Source organism: Littorina saxatilis, linkage group LG14 (genome assembly GCF_037325665.1).
Source record: "Littorina saxatilis isolate snail1 linkage group LG14, US_GU_Lsax_2.0, whole genome shotgun sequence".
NCBI lineage: Eukaryota > Metazoa > Mollusca > Gastropoda > Littorinimorpha > Littorinidae > Littorina > Littorina saxatilis.
In genome coordinates this window covers 39,460,836-39,479,013 of record NC_090258.1, presented here as the reverse complement: position 1 = coordinate 39,479,013, position 18,178 = coordinate 39,460,836, and the positions used below count along the sequence as shown (strand labels likewise).

Below are 18,178 nucleotides of genomic sequence, written 5' to 3'. Positions count from 1 at the left end.
AACAATACAGCAACTAATGCCCACAGTACATTTATTCCCTTTCTCCCCAAACACTGGTTTGTACAACCGAGCACATCATAAATTTAACATTTTTCAATTTTTAACAGAAAATCCACAGAAAAATTAACTTGTTTTGGGAGGAAAAAAACCTCTAAAACTAAAAGATTCGAAATGTTGAACACATCTGCTTCACATTTTGTTATTCAAAACCACAAACTTACGACCCCCCTACACAAAAGGAACTAACAAACGAGGACATTTGCCTTGTTTGTAAATAGGTATCCAAAACATAGTAGCCAAAACATGTTAAAACCAATTAAGACTCACAATCAAGAAAAATGAAACATTGTGTCATTGTGTTTTTGACCTACATTTTCACAGATTAAACCTTGTTTTTGAGTCTTGGGGCTTTTTCTAGAGAGATGAACGACTACCGTCTTGCCAGAGGAATTTATAGGCTCTCTATGTATGTCTAATACTGATTATAGTCAGGGCCTGAACTGGATCAAGCGCTGCATAGATTTGTTTTTTTAATAATCATAAGGAATGCAGTTCATGTTTTCAGGATCAGGATCAGGATCGATACATTGCAGGAACCTTTTTAGGTTATCATCGCAACGGAAACGAGAGAGCTCAACCCCAAAAATTAAAAATTTTAATAATAGGAATTATTTGATCCTAGCCTATCCTCCTTTTCTAGGGAGGTCAGTTAGTGGGGCTAGGGGGGTGGTTGAAGAACAGGCAGCATCCGAGTGACACCCCCAGCCTTCCCCCACACGCAGATCCCCCAACCCCCTAAATCCTATCCCTAACCGAATTTAAAAGCAGGTTAAAATAATTTTTGGCGCTAGTGCGGAGTGGCCGTCATGACACCTCTGCTAACCGCTGCTGAAAATGCAGCGGCAGAGCTTGCCTGGACAACCTTCTCCTCCAAACGATTCCACTCTGCTACGGTTTTAGCCGTGGTTCTTTGTGCTTTCCTGTCCTAGAGAGTTTTACGACTTGTCAGCAAAATGTAAAGTTCTTCCCCTCCGAGGTTAAAAGGCAGGGCTTGATTCAACGTTCAATAGATTTAATTTCAAGAAATGAATGAATAATACCAAATAAATGCATACATATCCTGTGTTTAGCTTCGGTTGTTTTTGCTTCCCTTTCCTACAGAATTCAACGACTTCCGTCTTGCCAGCGAAACGCTTAGTTCTCCCTTCCGTATTAATGGCCGTTCGGCAGGGCTTGCTGGTATCTATTGGAGCCCGGTCCCTGCACCCTCCTCTCTTCGGACGGAGAACCATCAGGAAGCACGTAGTCCAGGGGGGTGGGGCAGGCGGCCTGACAGCGGCAGCGAGTGGGGATCTTCACCGCGATCTTCTGGAACCTGAGATTTCATTGCAACACCATTAGAAATACAGTGGAATCTGCCCTTGCGACTCCCTCTGGATAACGACTAACTCCCCATAACGACAGGCGGCCTGGCAGCGGCAGCGAGTGGGGATCTTCACCGCGATCTTCTAGAACCTGAGATTGAATCGCAACAGCATTAGAAATACGGTCAAGTCTGCCCGTGCGGTCCCTCTCAATAACGACTAACTTCCCATAACGACAACAGCTGACCATATGAACAGATCTGAAAAGAAAATGCTCAGTAAGCAACATCATTAGAAATACAGTCGAATCTGCCCTTGCGACTCCCTCTCAATAACAACTACCTCCCCATAACGACAACACCTGACCATTTGAAAAGATCTGAAAAGTAAATGCTCAGAAACAAGTGGGGCCAAAATGACGTCATCTCACTCGCAGAATCGCTTCGGATAATGAATGGTATGCAATGGACGAATTCCGAAAATAACTCTTGTCAGGTTTGTGTGGGTTGTGAAAGAGTGAATGCCCTTGCTTTTTATTCGGACAAACATTGGAGGGGCCAATCACTTGCGAGGGGTGTGTCGGAAACACGTGAACAGGAGCACATGTGAAGTTATTTGTCAGAGGGCATTCACTCTTTCACAACCTATACAAATACCCGACGCAGTTATTTCCGAAAATCGTCTCAATTTATTAACTGATAACAATTAACTGTGGAAAATGTTCTCGCTTACTCCATTACACATGTCGTATGCGTTTAGAGCGCTTACCTCCCTTTGGTTATTTGAATTAACTGTGGGGTTTTTTCTTCTAATATACGGACTGGGAGCTCACAGAGATCATGCGAGATAAAAACGGATCAAACTGACCTGTCCGAGTACATGATGTGAGGGCAGTAGGCGATGATAAACACGGTCTGGTAGTCAGTCTCCACGCAGCGGCCCACCACCGGCGCGTCCTCGGCCAGCAGGCAGGAACAGCAGCTGTACAACAGAAACCAGGACTGAAGCGCACAAGAAAGTTACCAACCAGTTGGGATCCACCTGCGGCGTCGGATTGGTATTGTAGTTGTACATATATTACTTTAGATATTTTTTTTGTTAGGCCTAAAAAAAAAATAGGTGTGGTTACGGTAACCCGACCTACCCTATTTTTGGGGGCCGACCCTATAACTTTTTATTACATTTGTCACAAAAATACCAAAATAAAACAAGTAAACGAGTGCAGAAAACGCAATGAAAGCGAAAGCGCCCGATTCGCACACTTATTTCCCTGTCAAGTAGGTTTAATTTGTACACATTGGAAAAAAAAAGTTAAAAAAAAAAAAAAGTGATTGCCTACCTTCCTACCCTATTTTTTTTGGCTATGTTACCGTAACCACACCTATTATTTTTTTTGGCCTTATCATGGGTTTTATGAATTTTCTTCTCTTATTCTTTTATAATTATTAATTAATGACCTATATGTGCTGATGACCAATATAATTTCCTTTGTTGGATCAATAAAATGTTATGAGTTATGAGTTATGAGTTATCACAAACAAACCTCTGATTCTTTTGTAGAATTTGTTTAACTTTGTTTGATATCTCTAACGAGGGTATTGGTACTTATTTTACCTTTGACAGCACATGAACAATTGATTCCTAGTTTAGATGTAAATATGTACGTAAGCACACTTAGTATAAGCTTAGCTTGTTGTGTGGTCTTAATTGTTCCTGTTGTACTATATAATATGCCACCCCATGTTTTCGGAATAACATCTTGTTTAAGAAAATCTCAGTTTCAACCAATCCAACCCCGCGTCAATCCAACCCCACGTCTGGCTTCCACTCGGTTAGTCATTCTGTCGTGCACAACAGCCCTGCTCCCATGCAGAACTGTGGATTTCGAACAGTGACTCACTTTTACTGGCTAGCGGGTGTTGTATGGAATATTTCACTTCAGATTGTTGGATCAAAACTGCGTTTTTCGAGAGAAAACAAATGGTCAAGAATGACGATGGACAAGTAAGGCTGTTCCTTGTTTGTGCGTCACAAGCATTTATTAAGCACCCGCACGTCTATTTTCCTTTTGAAGAGAGAGAGAGAGAGAGAGAGAGAGAGAGAGAGAGAGAGAGAGAGAGAGAGAGAGAGAGAGAGAGAGAGAGAGAGAGAGAGAGAGAGTGAGAGAGAGACAGAGACAGACAGACAGACAGACAGAAAAAGGGACAGACAGACAGAGAGAGACGGAGAGAGAGAGAGAGAAATAGAGAATACTACGTGCATGGCATGCTGTGTCGTACCAGATTAACACGAGTTGCTTTGTTAAATATTGAACTAGTCAAGTCAAACAGTTTATTTACCAAATGCAAAGCACAGGATTTTGTTATGGTGTATGCATAAAACTTCACACTCCTTGCACACGCATATATCATAATATTTATGTACAGATAAAGTGTTCAATTTCACTGGGCCTATTTACGTGTGTATACCAACCAGACAGTTCAAAACGGACTGGTTGTTCTTTTAGCACCAATTTGACAGGAGTAATCACAGGTTGCATGGATAAAGATAAATGAATTCCCTAAAATCATATCTAAAAATATAATCATCAATATAATAAATCCGAGTACATGCTGACACAGTTATTCAAAGGACACAACCCTTATATCTATTAAGATATTTCATTTAAGGATACTCGATCCATTTCAAAACTTTAGCTGACACATATCACAGATCTAACAGATCTAAGAACGATCCACCATTGAGGCCGCAAGGACTGCCTCAGGAAAGAAACTGTTCCTGAAACGAGAAGTCCTGCTCTTCAGAGCGCGGAAGCGCTTGCCTGACGGGAGGGGCTCGAACAGATGGCTGGCTGGGTGAGATGAGTCTGCCACTATACCCCTAACTCTCTTTGCTAAACGTGAGCTGTACAGTGAGGCGACTGACGGAAGTTCGCAACCCACAATACGAGACGCTTGTCTGACAATGCGCTCCAGCTCTTCCTTGTTCCTAGCACTGGCACCGCTAAACCACACGGTGACTGAAAAACACAGAATGCTTTCTACAGTAGCCCTATAGAACTGCTTTTGGATGGCTTGGTTCAGTCTAAATTTCTTCAGCTGTCTAAGGAAGTGAAGCCTCTGCTGACACTTCTTGATAATGGGCTCTGTGTTTTTGTCCCATGTGAGGTCGCTCGAGATGATTGTGCCTAAAAATCTAAAGGAGTCGACCTGCTCAACACTTACACCGTTGATCTCTAAAGGGGTGAGTGCGAGTTTGTTCTTTCTAAAATCTACAATCATTTCTTTGGTTTTAGAGACATTGAGCTCTAAGTTGTTGTCAGAGCACCAGCCAACCAACTGTTCCACCTCCTCTCTATACACACTTTCATCATCGTTGGAAATCAGCCCCTCAACTGTCGTGTCATCTGAAAACTTCAGAACCAGCACAGATGGATCTGATGATACACAGTCGTTCGTGAAAAGTGTGAATAAAAGTGGAGAAAGCACACACCCCTGGGGTGCCCCTGTGTTCAGCGTGGCTGAGCAAGAGTATGAACCGTTCACCTTGACTACCTGTGGACGGTCTAAGAGAAAGTCTAAAACCCAATGAAAGATGGACGGATGTACGTTCAGGGCTGACAGCTTGTCAAACAGCATGTGGGGGATAATTGTGTTAAAAGCACTACTAAAATCGAGAAATAAGATTCTAGCGTATGAACGTGGCTTCTCCAGATGACGCAGGATGTGGAACAGACCTAGCGCTACAGCGTCCTCAACCGATCTGTTTGCCCGATAAGCGAACTAGAGAGGGTCACGTGAGGCACCAGTGCATGCCTTTAAGTAGGACAGAACGATCCCATCCGCTCAAAAACCTTCATGGCCACTGATGTGAGTGCGACTGGGCGGTAGTCATTAAGCTGGGCGACACGGGGTTTCTTGGGGACAGGGACTATCACCGACGACTTAAAACAGCGGGGGACAGAATGCTTCTCTAAGGACTCATTAAAAATGTCTGTGAACACGGGTGCTAACTGATCAGAGCAACACTTAAGAGCAGCAGGCGAAACACCATCCGGACCCGAGGCTTTCCTGACGTTTTGCTGTTTAAACAGCTTCTTCACCTCCGCCTCCTGGACATTGAAAGGTGGGATTATAAGTGAGGGGTCATCCGGCAAAGAGGGACGATAACCTGGGTTTGGGTTTTTCTTGTCAAACCTACAGTAGAAACTGTTCAGTTTATCCGGAAGGGTCGGGTCGTGATCGTCTGACGCTGCTGGCTTTTTCTTGTACTGAGTGACCTGCTGCAAGCCCTGCCATACCTCACGGGGTTTGTTTGACGCGAAAGCGAGCTTTTCAATATTTGAAAAAGCAACGAGTGTAAATCTGGTAAGACACACCAAGCCATGTAGTATTCTGTTTATCCTACACAATGTACTTTCATGCCTTCAGCTCCAAACGTCCCTGAGTCCACGTGTACGAATTGAAGACGCTTTTAATGGAACCTCTATCTCTTACAATGCCTCGTGCAATCTTTGACGTCAAAGCAAAGTAACGTCAACCTGGAAAGCGTTGCGTGACGTGTTTGTTCTAAACATTCTTTCATGGGAAACATCAAGGACAAAAGTGTTTCCATAATAAAGATTTGTCTCGAGGACTTCGGGGCATCATTCGTAGTGGAAAAACAGGTCCCTGCCAGATTAGTTTTACATGACCTCATTCACATGAACTGTGGTGAACAATATTGTTATGACATGAGCGGTATCTCACATGTATGTAGGATAAAGTAGCTTAGCTACGACAAGACTCACGTGCATCTCTTGTAGACGAATTGGTGTTCAGGAAACACGACCCAGCATATGCCGCCCTGAAACTTGAGGTAGGAGAGCTTGATGTCCAGCGAGGAGCAGGCGTGGTGGTGCTTCTGGCAGCACCGATCCAAACTGGACATTGTATCAACATGTTAATGACCTACGATACCGATGCATGCACTGCGCCTTGCGGGGACCGAGTTGGGTTTTTTTAAATTTTTTTTAATAGTTTTGTTTGGGGGGGGGGGGGTTCTGATACAATGGAACCTCTCATAAAGACCCCTCCTAACTGAAACGACCCCCTCCGTTTGCAGGCCTATTTTCTGGGCACGGATGCCTTTTACACCGTAACTAACCTCAGAAGTCACCGAGAAAAAGATTGTTCTCGACATTCTTTGCCAATTCCTTGGAAGACATGTAGCAGAATTGATAGAATTTTTAAGTGACACCATTATTCGTATTTGGACGCGTGTGTGTGTGTGTCGGGGGGGAGGGGGGGGGAGGTGTCGATTAAATATTTCCCAGTATGTTTGTGTGTGTTCATGCCACTCGTGGTCAGGGCCGGTATGTACGTGTCGAGGGTAGAGACTTTAGCCCTGGATAAACTCTATCCTCGAGCTAATTCAGCCCACTGTAAAAATATCCCAATGCATGAGTCATAAGTCAAGTCAAGTCAATATTTATCTAAAAAAAAAACTGGGGTTACATGAATTTGAAAAAAAATTACAATAAACACAATAAAAAAGATTTGTAATAATTAACCGGAAATAAATCCAACTTAATTCATAACTAAATAATTGTAATTATAAATGGTTTAACAGGACTGTATTTGTTTCTGTTTTCGTTTTTATTTTAATACAAGACGTGAACAACTAATCAGAACTCTTTCCAAATAATCTTAATAAAATATATCAAATTCAATAACTTTCGTTTTTTGATTAATTCAAATCAATGTTTAAATTTGACTGCATTTGAATTTTTACGAAAATACAATGGTAGCAACTTTTTCCTCAAGTGTTAAAAAAAATGACACTGAAATATATAATGAAATTCATCTCTGAGTTCTCCAGACTGTCATTTAACACATATTCTTTCGTTATGTGATATATTTAATATTCGGCCTTTCTGGTCTGGATTTTGCACGAGCTTTTGATTCAATATCAAAGGAATATATGATTTGGGCATTTAAAAAAATTGGTTTTGGTGGACATTTTTTAAATTGGGTAAAAGTATTAATGAAATACACCACAAGTTGTATTAATTACGTTGGTTGGATTTCCGAGGAATTCGACGTATTAACCGGGATCCGTCAGGGGTGTAATTTTTCTCCGATGGCCTTCGTCCTTGGCCTTGAAATCCTAGCCATTAAAATCCGCAGTGATCAAACCATAAAAGGACTGAATTTTCCATCATTTGATCGAGAGAGAAATATGGAATATGTGTTAAAACTGGCAATGTATGCAGACGACGTAACACTGTTTCTCAAAGACAAACACGACCTGCTACAGGTATTATTGATAGTAAAACAGTTCTCGTATATTTCAAATTTAAATTTGAATCAAAATAAAACCGAAGCAATGTGGTTGGGATCCATGAAGAACAGCCCAGAACAATGTTGTAATATAAAATGGACAAAACAGTTAAAGATTCTGGGTATAATATTTAGGAATGATATTGTTGCTTCTGACATTGAAGAAAACTGGTCAAAACGTTTTGATAGAATTGAAAGAACTGTTGGAATGTGGTCAAGAAGAAATTTAAGTATTAGCGGTAAATTGTGCATAATTAAAACATTTTTGATATCCCAGTTTGTATACGTTTTGCAGGCACTCTCTGCTCCGACAAAAGTGCTTGACAGACTGAACACTATCCTCTTTAAATTTCTGTGGAAACGCAAGTATTCAAACACTAAAGCTTTTGAGAAGGTTAAACGAACAGTTTTGTGTGATAAATTAGAAATGGGCGGTATTAACATGATAAACATGCATGATATGCAGACATCCTTTTTGTTATGCTGGGCAGCTAGGCTACAGCAAACAGATTTTCAAAATTGGAAATTAGTTCCAAGACATTATTATGACGTTCTTGGAAGTCGTCTGTGTTGTTTTCAATCAACTGCCACCCCGAGACAGTTTGTAGGCCTGATGAGAATAAAATCGAAATTTTGGCAACATGTTTTAAAAAAATGGATTGAGAATAGACATTTGTTTTTTGTAGAAAAAGAACGATTTATTGATCAATGTTTGTGGAATAATGCAGGTATTGTTTTTAAAAAGAATGTTTTGTGTTTTGAAAATTGGATTAAAGCTGAGGTGAATGTTGTACGTGATATATGGATAGACGGTAATATTGTCCCGTATGAACAGATTTGTACCACTGTTGGTTATAGCGCCACACGGCTTTTTGAGTATAATGCTTTGCACACGGCCCTCCGCGCGCGTGCGCTGCGGGAGGACACAGCCAACGGAAACGCGAGCGACGAATCTGGGCCCTGTCTACAAGACCTGTTAAAAAAACCTTCCGCGCTATCTTAACAAATGCAAAAGCAAGCGTACCCTGCTCTGTAAAATTCTGGTTACATAAATATAATATTTCCATTGACGAGAAATATTGGCTCTTGGCAATTAAATGTACTAGCGAGGAAAGATTAAAGTTGCTTCAATGGAAAATATTACATAATATTTACCCCACAAACATTTTACTCCACAAGATGAAGTTGAAAGAAAATAATTTGTGTAGTCTCTGTAACGAAATAGATTATATTGAGCACTTTTATTGGAAATGTAGAAAAATGAGGTTATTTTGGGAACATGTTATTAGATGTATTTTTGTTAATACGAAAGAAAATGTTATGTTAACAGAACATGATGTATTGTTTGGTTATTTACCAGGAATACATACCTCAACAAACAAAATTATAAATCATATTTTGTTGATAGCAAAAATGTGTATCAGCAAGTTTAGATATGGTAGGCCTATTGATTTAAATATAATGTTTAATTGCGAATTAGGGTTGAGACGTTTGAGTATTTTGTAAATGAAAATGATTAAGTATATGTGCATATGCATATGTATGTGTGTGAGTGGATTCATGATTATGTTGATGTCGCAAATTTTGACACCGCAGACACAACCGCATAGATTAATACATTCTTGTCCATTTATGTATTGTAAGAATTCGCGCCAAAAGTAAATGTTAAATGTGCTGTGCCACAGATTAATGTACAGTTAAACATACAGATACCAAGTGTGTTATATAATGTTATTGTTTATCGATTAAAAGGGCACGCTTAAGCGTCTTCCCAAAAGTTAAAAAAAATATTCGGCCTTTCTGAATTGGCAATTTATGATTTAATGTTCTAAAGCGTAAAAAAGAGAGTGCTAGGTTATGGGGTAAAATGTTCAAATAATTTTCTTTAAACAATCTATAGTTCAAACAAGTTTCGTTTACATTTAATTCCAATAATCACGATTTTATATATTGATCTTTTTAGCATTGCAACGTTTTCAATTTAACCCATTTTTCGGAACATCGTAAATTAAACTGGTCATGCCAAAAACCACTAAGACCAAGAGCATTTAAAGTTGTTTCAACATGTTTTAAATAGGGTGCTTCACATAAAATTATGTTATTTACATAGAGGCGATGCAAAAAACGTACAATACATTTGAAAACGTATTACTATTAGTACAATCCTTAGGCCACAACCCTCGTAAAATAAAATGTGATTTGATTTGATTTGATTTGATTTGATTTGATTTGAATTTGATTTGATTTGATTTGATCTCTCTCTCTCTCTCTCTCTCTCTCTCTCTCTCTCTCTCTCTCTCTCTCTCTCTCCCTCCCTCCCTCCCTCCCTCCCTCCCTCCCTCCCTCCCTCCCTCCCTCTCTCTCTCTCTCTCTCTCTCTCTCTCTCTCTCTCTCTCTCTCTCTCTCTTTTTCTCTCTCTCTGCTGTACTCACAAGGGCGCGTATGGGAGCATCGACTTGGTATCCTTGGTGGGCAGGGTTATTTTCCATGCCAAGTCGACTTCCGCCAACTTCAACGCAATCTCGGGCAGAGCGTACTGAGCGTCCTTCAACACACGGTCGCTATAAAACAAAAGGTCAAAGTCAAGGTCACAAAATTAGATGAAGTTCAAATATAAGAAGCTGTTGCTTACTGACCGTTCTTCAACATACGGTCGCTTTAATACACTAGGTCAAAGTCAAGGTCACAAAACTAGGTGAAGGTCAACTATAAGACGATGTTGCTTACTGAGCGTTCTTCAACATACGGTCCCTTTAAAACACAAAGATAAAGTCAAGGTCACAAAATTAGGTGAAGGTCAAATATAAAAGACAGGTGCGTACTGGGTGTCTTTCGGCTAAAGGTCGCTGTAAAACGCAAGGTCAAAGTCAAGGTCACACAATTAGGTGAAGGCAAAATATAAGAATATGTTGCTTACTGAACGCTCTTCAACATACGGTCGCTGTAAAACACAAGGTCAAAGTCAAGGTCACAAAACTAGGTGAAGGTCAAACATAAGACGATGATATACTGAGTAATAAAAGACAGGTGCGTACTGGTGTCTTTCGGCTAAAGGTCGCTGTAAAACGCAAGGTCAAAATCAAGGTCACATAATTGGTTGAAGGTCAAAGTCAAGGTCACAAAATTGGTTGAAGGTCAATTATAAATGAGAGGTGCTTAGTTGTCGTCCTTCAGCAAACGGTTTCTATGAAACACACAGTCAGCGTCTTTTGCAGGAAAGACTGTGTCCGTAACGTTTGTTTCAGGTAAAGGAAGGAAAATGTGATGTGAATATATGTTACAGTCAATAAGTGAAATCACCGATTGCATGTAATGACTGAAAATTGTAGTCATTACACGTAATGTTTCCTACAGGCAGTATAATAATAATAATAATAATAATAATAATAATAATAATAATAATAATAATAATAATAATAATAATAATAATAATGAGCATTTATATAGCGCAACATCATAACTTTACAGTTATGCTCTTTGCGCTTGACACATTTAAAATTAAAACACAGTTATACAAGCATTTACATCTACATTCATAGTCAACAACGCTTAATTAAAAGCATACACCATCAAACATACATTACAAAAGATTCTTCCACTAACTAAGTAATAAAAACATGAATAAAATAGGTAGTAAAAAACAAGGAAAAAACGTGTAATGACTAAAATCTGTAGTCATTACGTGTAATGACTGGATCGTCAGAGGTGGCAGTAAATAGGTGAAATCAGGCAATAAGCGCAATGACTAACAACTCGCGTAAGGCGAAAATACAACATTTACTCAAGTAGCTGTCGAACTCACAGAATGAAACTGAACGCAATGCAACGCAGCAAGACCGTATACTCGTAGCATCGTCAGTCCACCGCTCACGGCATAGGCAGTGAAATTGACAAGAAGAGCGGGGTAGTAGTTGCGCTGGGAAGGATAGCACGCTTTTCTGTACCTCTCTTCGTTTTAACTTTCTGAGCGTGTTTTTAATCCAAACATCTATATATATATACGACTAGTGTCTGTCTGTCTGTCTGTCTGTCTGTCTGTCTGTCTGTGTGTCTGTGCGCGATGCGCGGCCAAGGTTCTCGATGGATCTGCTTCAAATTTGGTGGGCTTATTCAGAGAGACCCCGGACACAACCTCATCGATGAGATATTTCAACAAGTGCTCTCAGCGCGCAGCGCGGAACCGATTTTGGTTCCACCTCAGCTATTTTGGTTCCACCTCAGCTTACCCGGGCCCCCATACCGACACACCATAGCCGCTACACCACATCACAACGCCAAAGTTCTCGGTGGATCTTTTTCAAATTTGGACACCGTATTCAGCTACACCCCGGACACAATATCATCGATGAGATATTTCAACACGGGCTCTCAGCGCGCAGCGCTGAACTCATTTTCGTTTTTGCGTTCATTTCACCATTATAAGTAACTCTTCCTTATCTTCTCCAGTGTTTGGCGTTTATCTCCCTTCCTTCGTGTGGCTTTCCCGTTCAGTTCTAAGTTACTATTACTATTTTTAGAATGTCACTGCGCTGTCCACTGCGCTGTCCACAACGCTTCCCTTGCACCCGTAAGTTGTTCTTACTGTCAAAGTGAAAAGGTCGAATCAATTTATAGCCACGCGAAAAATACACTCTCACCTATCTCTATATATTTATAGATACAGATATGCATATATATATACGGCTTCTCTCTGTGTGTGTGTGTTTGTGTGTGTGTGTAGGCAAAAACCTATGTATTATAGAGTTCTGTTTGTGATGGGGTCTAGCGGCTTTTGTCTGTCTGTATGTTCTGGCATGTGAGAAGCCACAGCAGATAATATAGGGCTAAGAAATAAGCTCTAAAATTCTCAATCCCGTTTGACAGGACTTCGCCTTTCAAAGGTGATTGTGGTGAACCGCCACGCTGTCTGTCTCTGTCGCACCGTTCACCCCAAATTCCCGTTTCTGAGGTACTATTTTTAGAATGTCACTGCGCTGTCCAGAACGCTTCCCTTGCACCCGTAAGTTGTTCGTACTGTCAAAGTGAAAAGGTCGAATCAATTTATAGCCACGCAAAAAATACACTCACCTATCTCTATATATTTATAGATATAGATATACATATTATATATATACGGCTTCTCTGTGTGTGTGTTTGTGTGTGTGTGTGGGAAAAAACCTGTTGATTGTAGAGTTCTGTTTGTGATGGGGTCTAGCGGCTTTTGTCTGTCTGTATGTTCTGGCATTTGAGAAGCCACAACAGAAAATATAGGGCTAAGAAATAAGCTCTAAAATTCTCAATCCCGTGTGACAGGACTTCGCTTGCAGAGGTGATTGTGATGAACCGCCACGCTGTCTGTCTCTGTCTCGCGATTCACCCCGGCGAAGCCGGGTATTCCTCTAGTATCATATCTATATGTTTTTGGAATCAGGAACCGACAAGGAATAAGATGAAAGTGTTTTTAAATTGAGTTGGAAAATTTAATTTTGATAATAATTTTTATATATTTACCGTAACAGTAATTTTCAGAGCTTGTTGTTAGTCCAAATATAACATATTTATATGTTATTGGAATCAGCAAATGATGGAGAATAAGATGAACGTAAATTTGGATCGTTCTATAAAAAAAAATTTTTTTACAATTTTCAGAATTTTAATGACCAAAGTCATTAATTAATTTTTAAGCCACCACGCTGAAATGCAATACCGAAGTCCGGGCTTTGTCGAACATTACTTGACCAAACTTTCAACCAATTTGGTTGAAAAATGAGGGCGTGACAGTGCTGCCTCAACTTTCACGAAAAGCCGGATATGACGTCATCAAGGACATTTATCAAAAAAATGAAAAAAACGTCTGAGGATATCATACCCAGGAACTCTCATGCCAAATTTCATAAAGATTGGTCCAGTAGTTTAGTCTGAATCGCTCTACACGCACGCACACACACACACACACACACACACACACACACACACACACACACACACACACACACACCACGACCCTCGTCTCGATTCCCCCCTCGATGTTAAAACATTTAGTCATAACTTGACTAAATGTAAAAAGGGCTTTTATCCTTTCCTTTATTTACAAAAGGAAAAGATGACAAAATGGTTATAGTATTGTCAGTGCGTTGATTTTATTATTTTTACGACGATTGACCTTGGTTGTAAATCACTAACATCACGTCAAGCACCGGCCCCCGTAGCGCAGTGGTTAGCGCATCGGGCTGTGGGCCGGGAGGTCGTGGGTTCGAATCCCATCAGGGTCATGTGGGTTTTTCGGGCTACGGTCGGCTCCTACCCAGAGTGGAAGTGCTATGGTTCCTATGGGAAGGCTGGAATCACACAGCCGAGTGTCATTCACTTAACGAATGCGACTTTGAGGGTGCTCAGGTTCTGTTTACCTGACCAACACCGCAGGTGCGGCAGTTCTCGGGCCTGGTTGACACCAGGATAGATTATGACAGTAAGCGTTGAGTGCTGCCCTGTCACGTAGTCTCAAACCAAATTGGAAATCCATAGCATCATCATTATAATCATCCTCATCTCATTAATCATCCAAAATTATAAAGTGTCCTTGCTCTTGTGGCCCTTCATGCCCGGAGCTCTCATGGTGACCTTGGTCTCAGTGTTCCTGTTCGATCCTTCCCTAAATAGTACTTCTGCTGTCAGTCCTCAACGTGTGACGTGGTGGCGGTCTGCTCTCTGGAGGGGACCCTCACTCAGTCTGGCTCCGCGACTTAGCTGTCAATGTCGTTAGTAGGGGGCATAGTAGGTAGTGGGCTGCGTCCGTTAGCTCGGGACAGACCCACTACTGAACACCGTCGAAGTGACTCAGCAGAAGTGCAGTGTCATCTTCCGAGGGTAGCCTACCGCAACGACCCGACATCCCTCCCTGGAGCGTCTGTAAAATCGACAAGTCTGGCAGCGGAACGAAATTCAGATGTGGATGGAGCAGTGAGTGCAGGGACGGGGCGGCGTGAGTGCACACCGGGACAAGGAACAGGTGTAAGGACAAAACAAAAACAAAAAAAAAAACCATCACGTCAAGCAAACTTGAGTACAGTTTACTTGTGAGTAGATTCTTGCCCAATTAGTGAGTACAATTCACGACATTCTCTGCTCTAGTCTAACACGCCAATTTGTGATTCTATGACTAACCTCACTTGTTTGTCTCAGTAATACTTTTGAAAGCAGTCGACAAAGCAGCAGAAATTGGATGCGTTACAAAAGTTATTTCTAGAAGATCTAAAAAAAACAAAAGGCTTCCAAAGCCAGGAATCTTCGACCCCAAGAAGAGTACCAAGAGATAATCGGCGAATTACCCTCTCTCTCTCTCTCTCTCTCTCTCTCTCTCTCTCTCTCTCTCTCTCTCTCTCTCTCTCTCTCTTCTCTCCCTCTCTTCTCTCTCTCTCTCTCCCTCTCTCTCTCTCTCTCTCTCCCTCTCTCTCTCTTACTTCTCTCTCTCTCTCTCTCTTCTCTCTCTCTCTCTCTCTCTCTCTCTCTCTCTCTCTCTCTCTTCTCTCTCTCTCTCTCTCTCTTCTCTCTCTCTCTCTCTCTCTCTCTCTTTCTCTCTCTCTCTCTCTCTCTCTTCTCTCTCTCTCTCTCTCTCTCTCTCTCTCTCTCTTCTCTCTCTCTCTCTCTCTCTCTCTCTCTCTCTCTCTCTCTCTCTCTCTCTTCTCTCTCTCTCTCTCTCTCTCTCTCTCTCTCTCTCTCTCTCTCAGAACTGACAACGGAGAACTGGAATTCGATCCAGACCGTATCTCTCCGAAGCGCAGTCGTTCAGACATCTATGTGTAACTAGATGATTACCCGCTTCGCCGGGTACCGGCTTCGCCGGGAAGAAGTAGAGCCGAATACCAGGCTGCGCCTGGGACCCGGCTTTGCCGGGTGTACGCCGGCTTCGCCGGCGCACGAAGGAAAGGAGATAAACGCGCAAAACACTGGAGACCTTCTAAAATAGTAACGTGCAGTGACCTTCTAAAAATAGTAACGGAATGGGAATATCCGCGCGCCATACGAAGGAAGGGAGGTAAACGCTGAAAACACTGGAGAAGATAAGGAAGAGTTACTGGTAGTGGATCCAGACAAAAAAACACAAAATCGGTTCAGCGCTGCGCGCTGAGAGCACGTGTTGAAATATCTCATCGACCAGGTTGGTTGTGTCCCGGGTGTACCTGAATAGGGCCACCAAATTTGAAACAGATCCATCGAGAACCTTGGCCGCGCATTGCCAACAGACACACACACAGACACAAGACGTATATATATATATATATAGATGGTCAGGGTTTTGTGAAATGGAATGGGCGGTTCTGGTGAGGTTATGCCCCTTCTTTCTTTCGGCTGGTAACAGGCGGAACCTCGCGGCAAGATCACACGAGAAAGGAAACAAACGTGCATTGGTCCCAAATAGCATGTCGCTTTGGTAACAGTTCGTGTGTAAGTCGTGCATTTTATACGGTAACAAGACAATGGTAACAGGCGGAACCTCGCGGCAAGATCACAGGAGTTGTCTCGCGTTATCACCCCAGAAGCGCTCATTGCTCTGGACCAAAACGATGTCAGACAAGGAAGTGTTCCTGCTTCAAAGCAAGGCTACAGTGCAACAGTAGATGTCATCACACCCTTTCATGCCAAAACAAGACAACTTGAACATGCATTAAATTTGCTTCTATTTACCTTTAATCAATGGAAATGGAAATACATTACATTTTCTAATTGTCTAAAAATGGTTCCAACAAATTTCACCTATTGACTGATTTCACTTATTGACTGTGACCTCACGTAATGACCAGAGATTTAAGTCATTACACGTAATGCCTGCATGAAACAGTCAATATTACACTCAATGACTAAAACTTTCAGTCATTACATGTAATGACTGATTTCATTTATTGACTGTAACATAACATACCGATGGGTCATCAGCCATGTAATGCCCCGGTCTCACATCTACGAATGTCACCCGACTTTAGGTAGTCGGCTGGAAGTCGGAAGAGGTCGGAGAGTTCGTGAGAATTAGCAATTTTGTTTTTGAAAAGTCGGTTAGTTCGGAAAGCCCTTCAGACTGTTTTGAACATGTTCAAAACAGTCGGAAGAGCCTCCCGACTCAGACGAATAGAAATTTGTCGGGTGGTTGTCGTAAGCGTGTCGGTTTAGTCGTAAGGCGATTCTGATTAGTCGTAACGGTGGTCGGAAGACTCGTAAGGGTGGTCGGATTTGTCGGTAGCATAGTTTTGAAGTGTTTAGTCCCGACTTCCCCGACCATCCTAAATCGGCTCGACCGGCTTGTGATCGGACAAGTCGAAATAATATTCTTGTGTGTCGTGTGCGTCGTTCGGATTAGTCGTAATGGTGTCTGATTTGTCGTTAGGGCAGTCTGATTTGTCGTTAGGACAGTCGTTAGCTAGTCGGTTTAGTCGTTACACTGGTCGTGAGAGTCGGCTATTGTTCCGAAGTTTTTCAGCTAATAATCGGGCCTGTCGTAACTGCAGTCGGAATTGTGGTTACTGCAGTCGGAAGTGTCTGGACACATGTCGGATTTGTCGGCCCTAAAGTCGGGTGGTTGTCGTCTGCTTGTCGGCTACATGGTCGGATCAGTCGTAAGGACAGGTCGGGAGTGAAATTTGGAGCCGAATTTGCATCCGACACTTCCGACCTAGCCGATCCGACACTTCCGAAAAATCGTATATGTGAGACCGGGGCATTAAGAGCAATGTAAACCAAGGGTGTCTAAATGCAGAAAAAGACAAGAAAAAGTATTGAACGCACAACTAATACACTCCCTCATCGGGGGCTATCCGTGAACTTACACGAGTGGGATGAATATAGGGGCCCTTACATCAGTCAGGTTTCTGAATTCCACCACATGCGAGTTCTCGGGCGGACAGGCCCCATTGAAGAGAGCGTACTGGCCGTTTGTGGCACACACCAACAGGAGAACCTGAAAGACAACAAGGCTTGACCTGCTTAAAGGGATAATACCTATGGAAAGGAGCCCTCAGATCGCTTCAAAAGTTTTACCACTGGAATCTGCGTTACAAATAATGCTACAGCGTAGAAGGACTACCTTAATTCACTTTGCAATTTTAGGAAGGGTTTTAAAAGCTTAATTGAAGCAGAGGAGCGTGTATAAAGCGACGGTCGATCGAAGTACCCTGCTCCTTTATCCTTCCTGTAGTATTACTACTATTATTCACTACTACTGAAAGCTCTTGTGATGAAATTTTGTAGATTAAGCAAAGAAAGAGCACTCTTTGTGATGTTTGGTTTGGGTTACTTCTACTGAGTTACTTCCCTTGTTTGTGTACGTGATGCTTGTTACAAGGTGGTCGCGTCATACAGGGCGCGGTCGTATTGCCGCCAGGCGGCGCTTCTCAACAATTTTTGTTTTTACAACACCGGAGAGAAGCGGCGCTCTGAAGCGCAATCACTCACTTAGATTTAATGAATTAAAATATACTATACTTGAGGTGCGTTTTGGAGCACATCGTGCCGTATGCGTCAAGA

At 41.9% G+C, this 18,178-nt stretch overlaps 1 protein-coding gene across 1 annotated transcript in view; it reads right to left on the bottom strand.

The window, feature by feature from the left end:
* The window catches only part of LOC138947743 (uncharacterized), a 19,901-nt gene continuing 1,723 nt past the window's right edge, over nucleotides 1–18,178 (bottom strand). The window contains exons 2-6 of the mRNA XM_070319291.1: nucleotides 17,482–17,612; nucleotides 10,117–10,245; nucleotides 6,154–6,285; nucleotides 2,232–2,345; nucleotides 1–1,375 (exon numbers count right to left, since the gene is read on the bottom strand). Coding sequence (XP_070175392.1) covers nucleotides 1,213–1,375; nucleotides 2,232–2,345; nucleotides 6,154–6,285; nucleotides 10,117–10,245; nucleotides 17,482–17,612 — 669 coding nt within the window. The 3' untranslated portion in view covers nucleotides 1–1,212. The remainder of the gene's footprint in view (nucleotides 1,376–2,231; nucleotides 2,346–6,153; nucleotides 6,286–10,116; nucleotides 10,246–17,481; nucleotides 17,613–18,178) is intronic.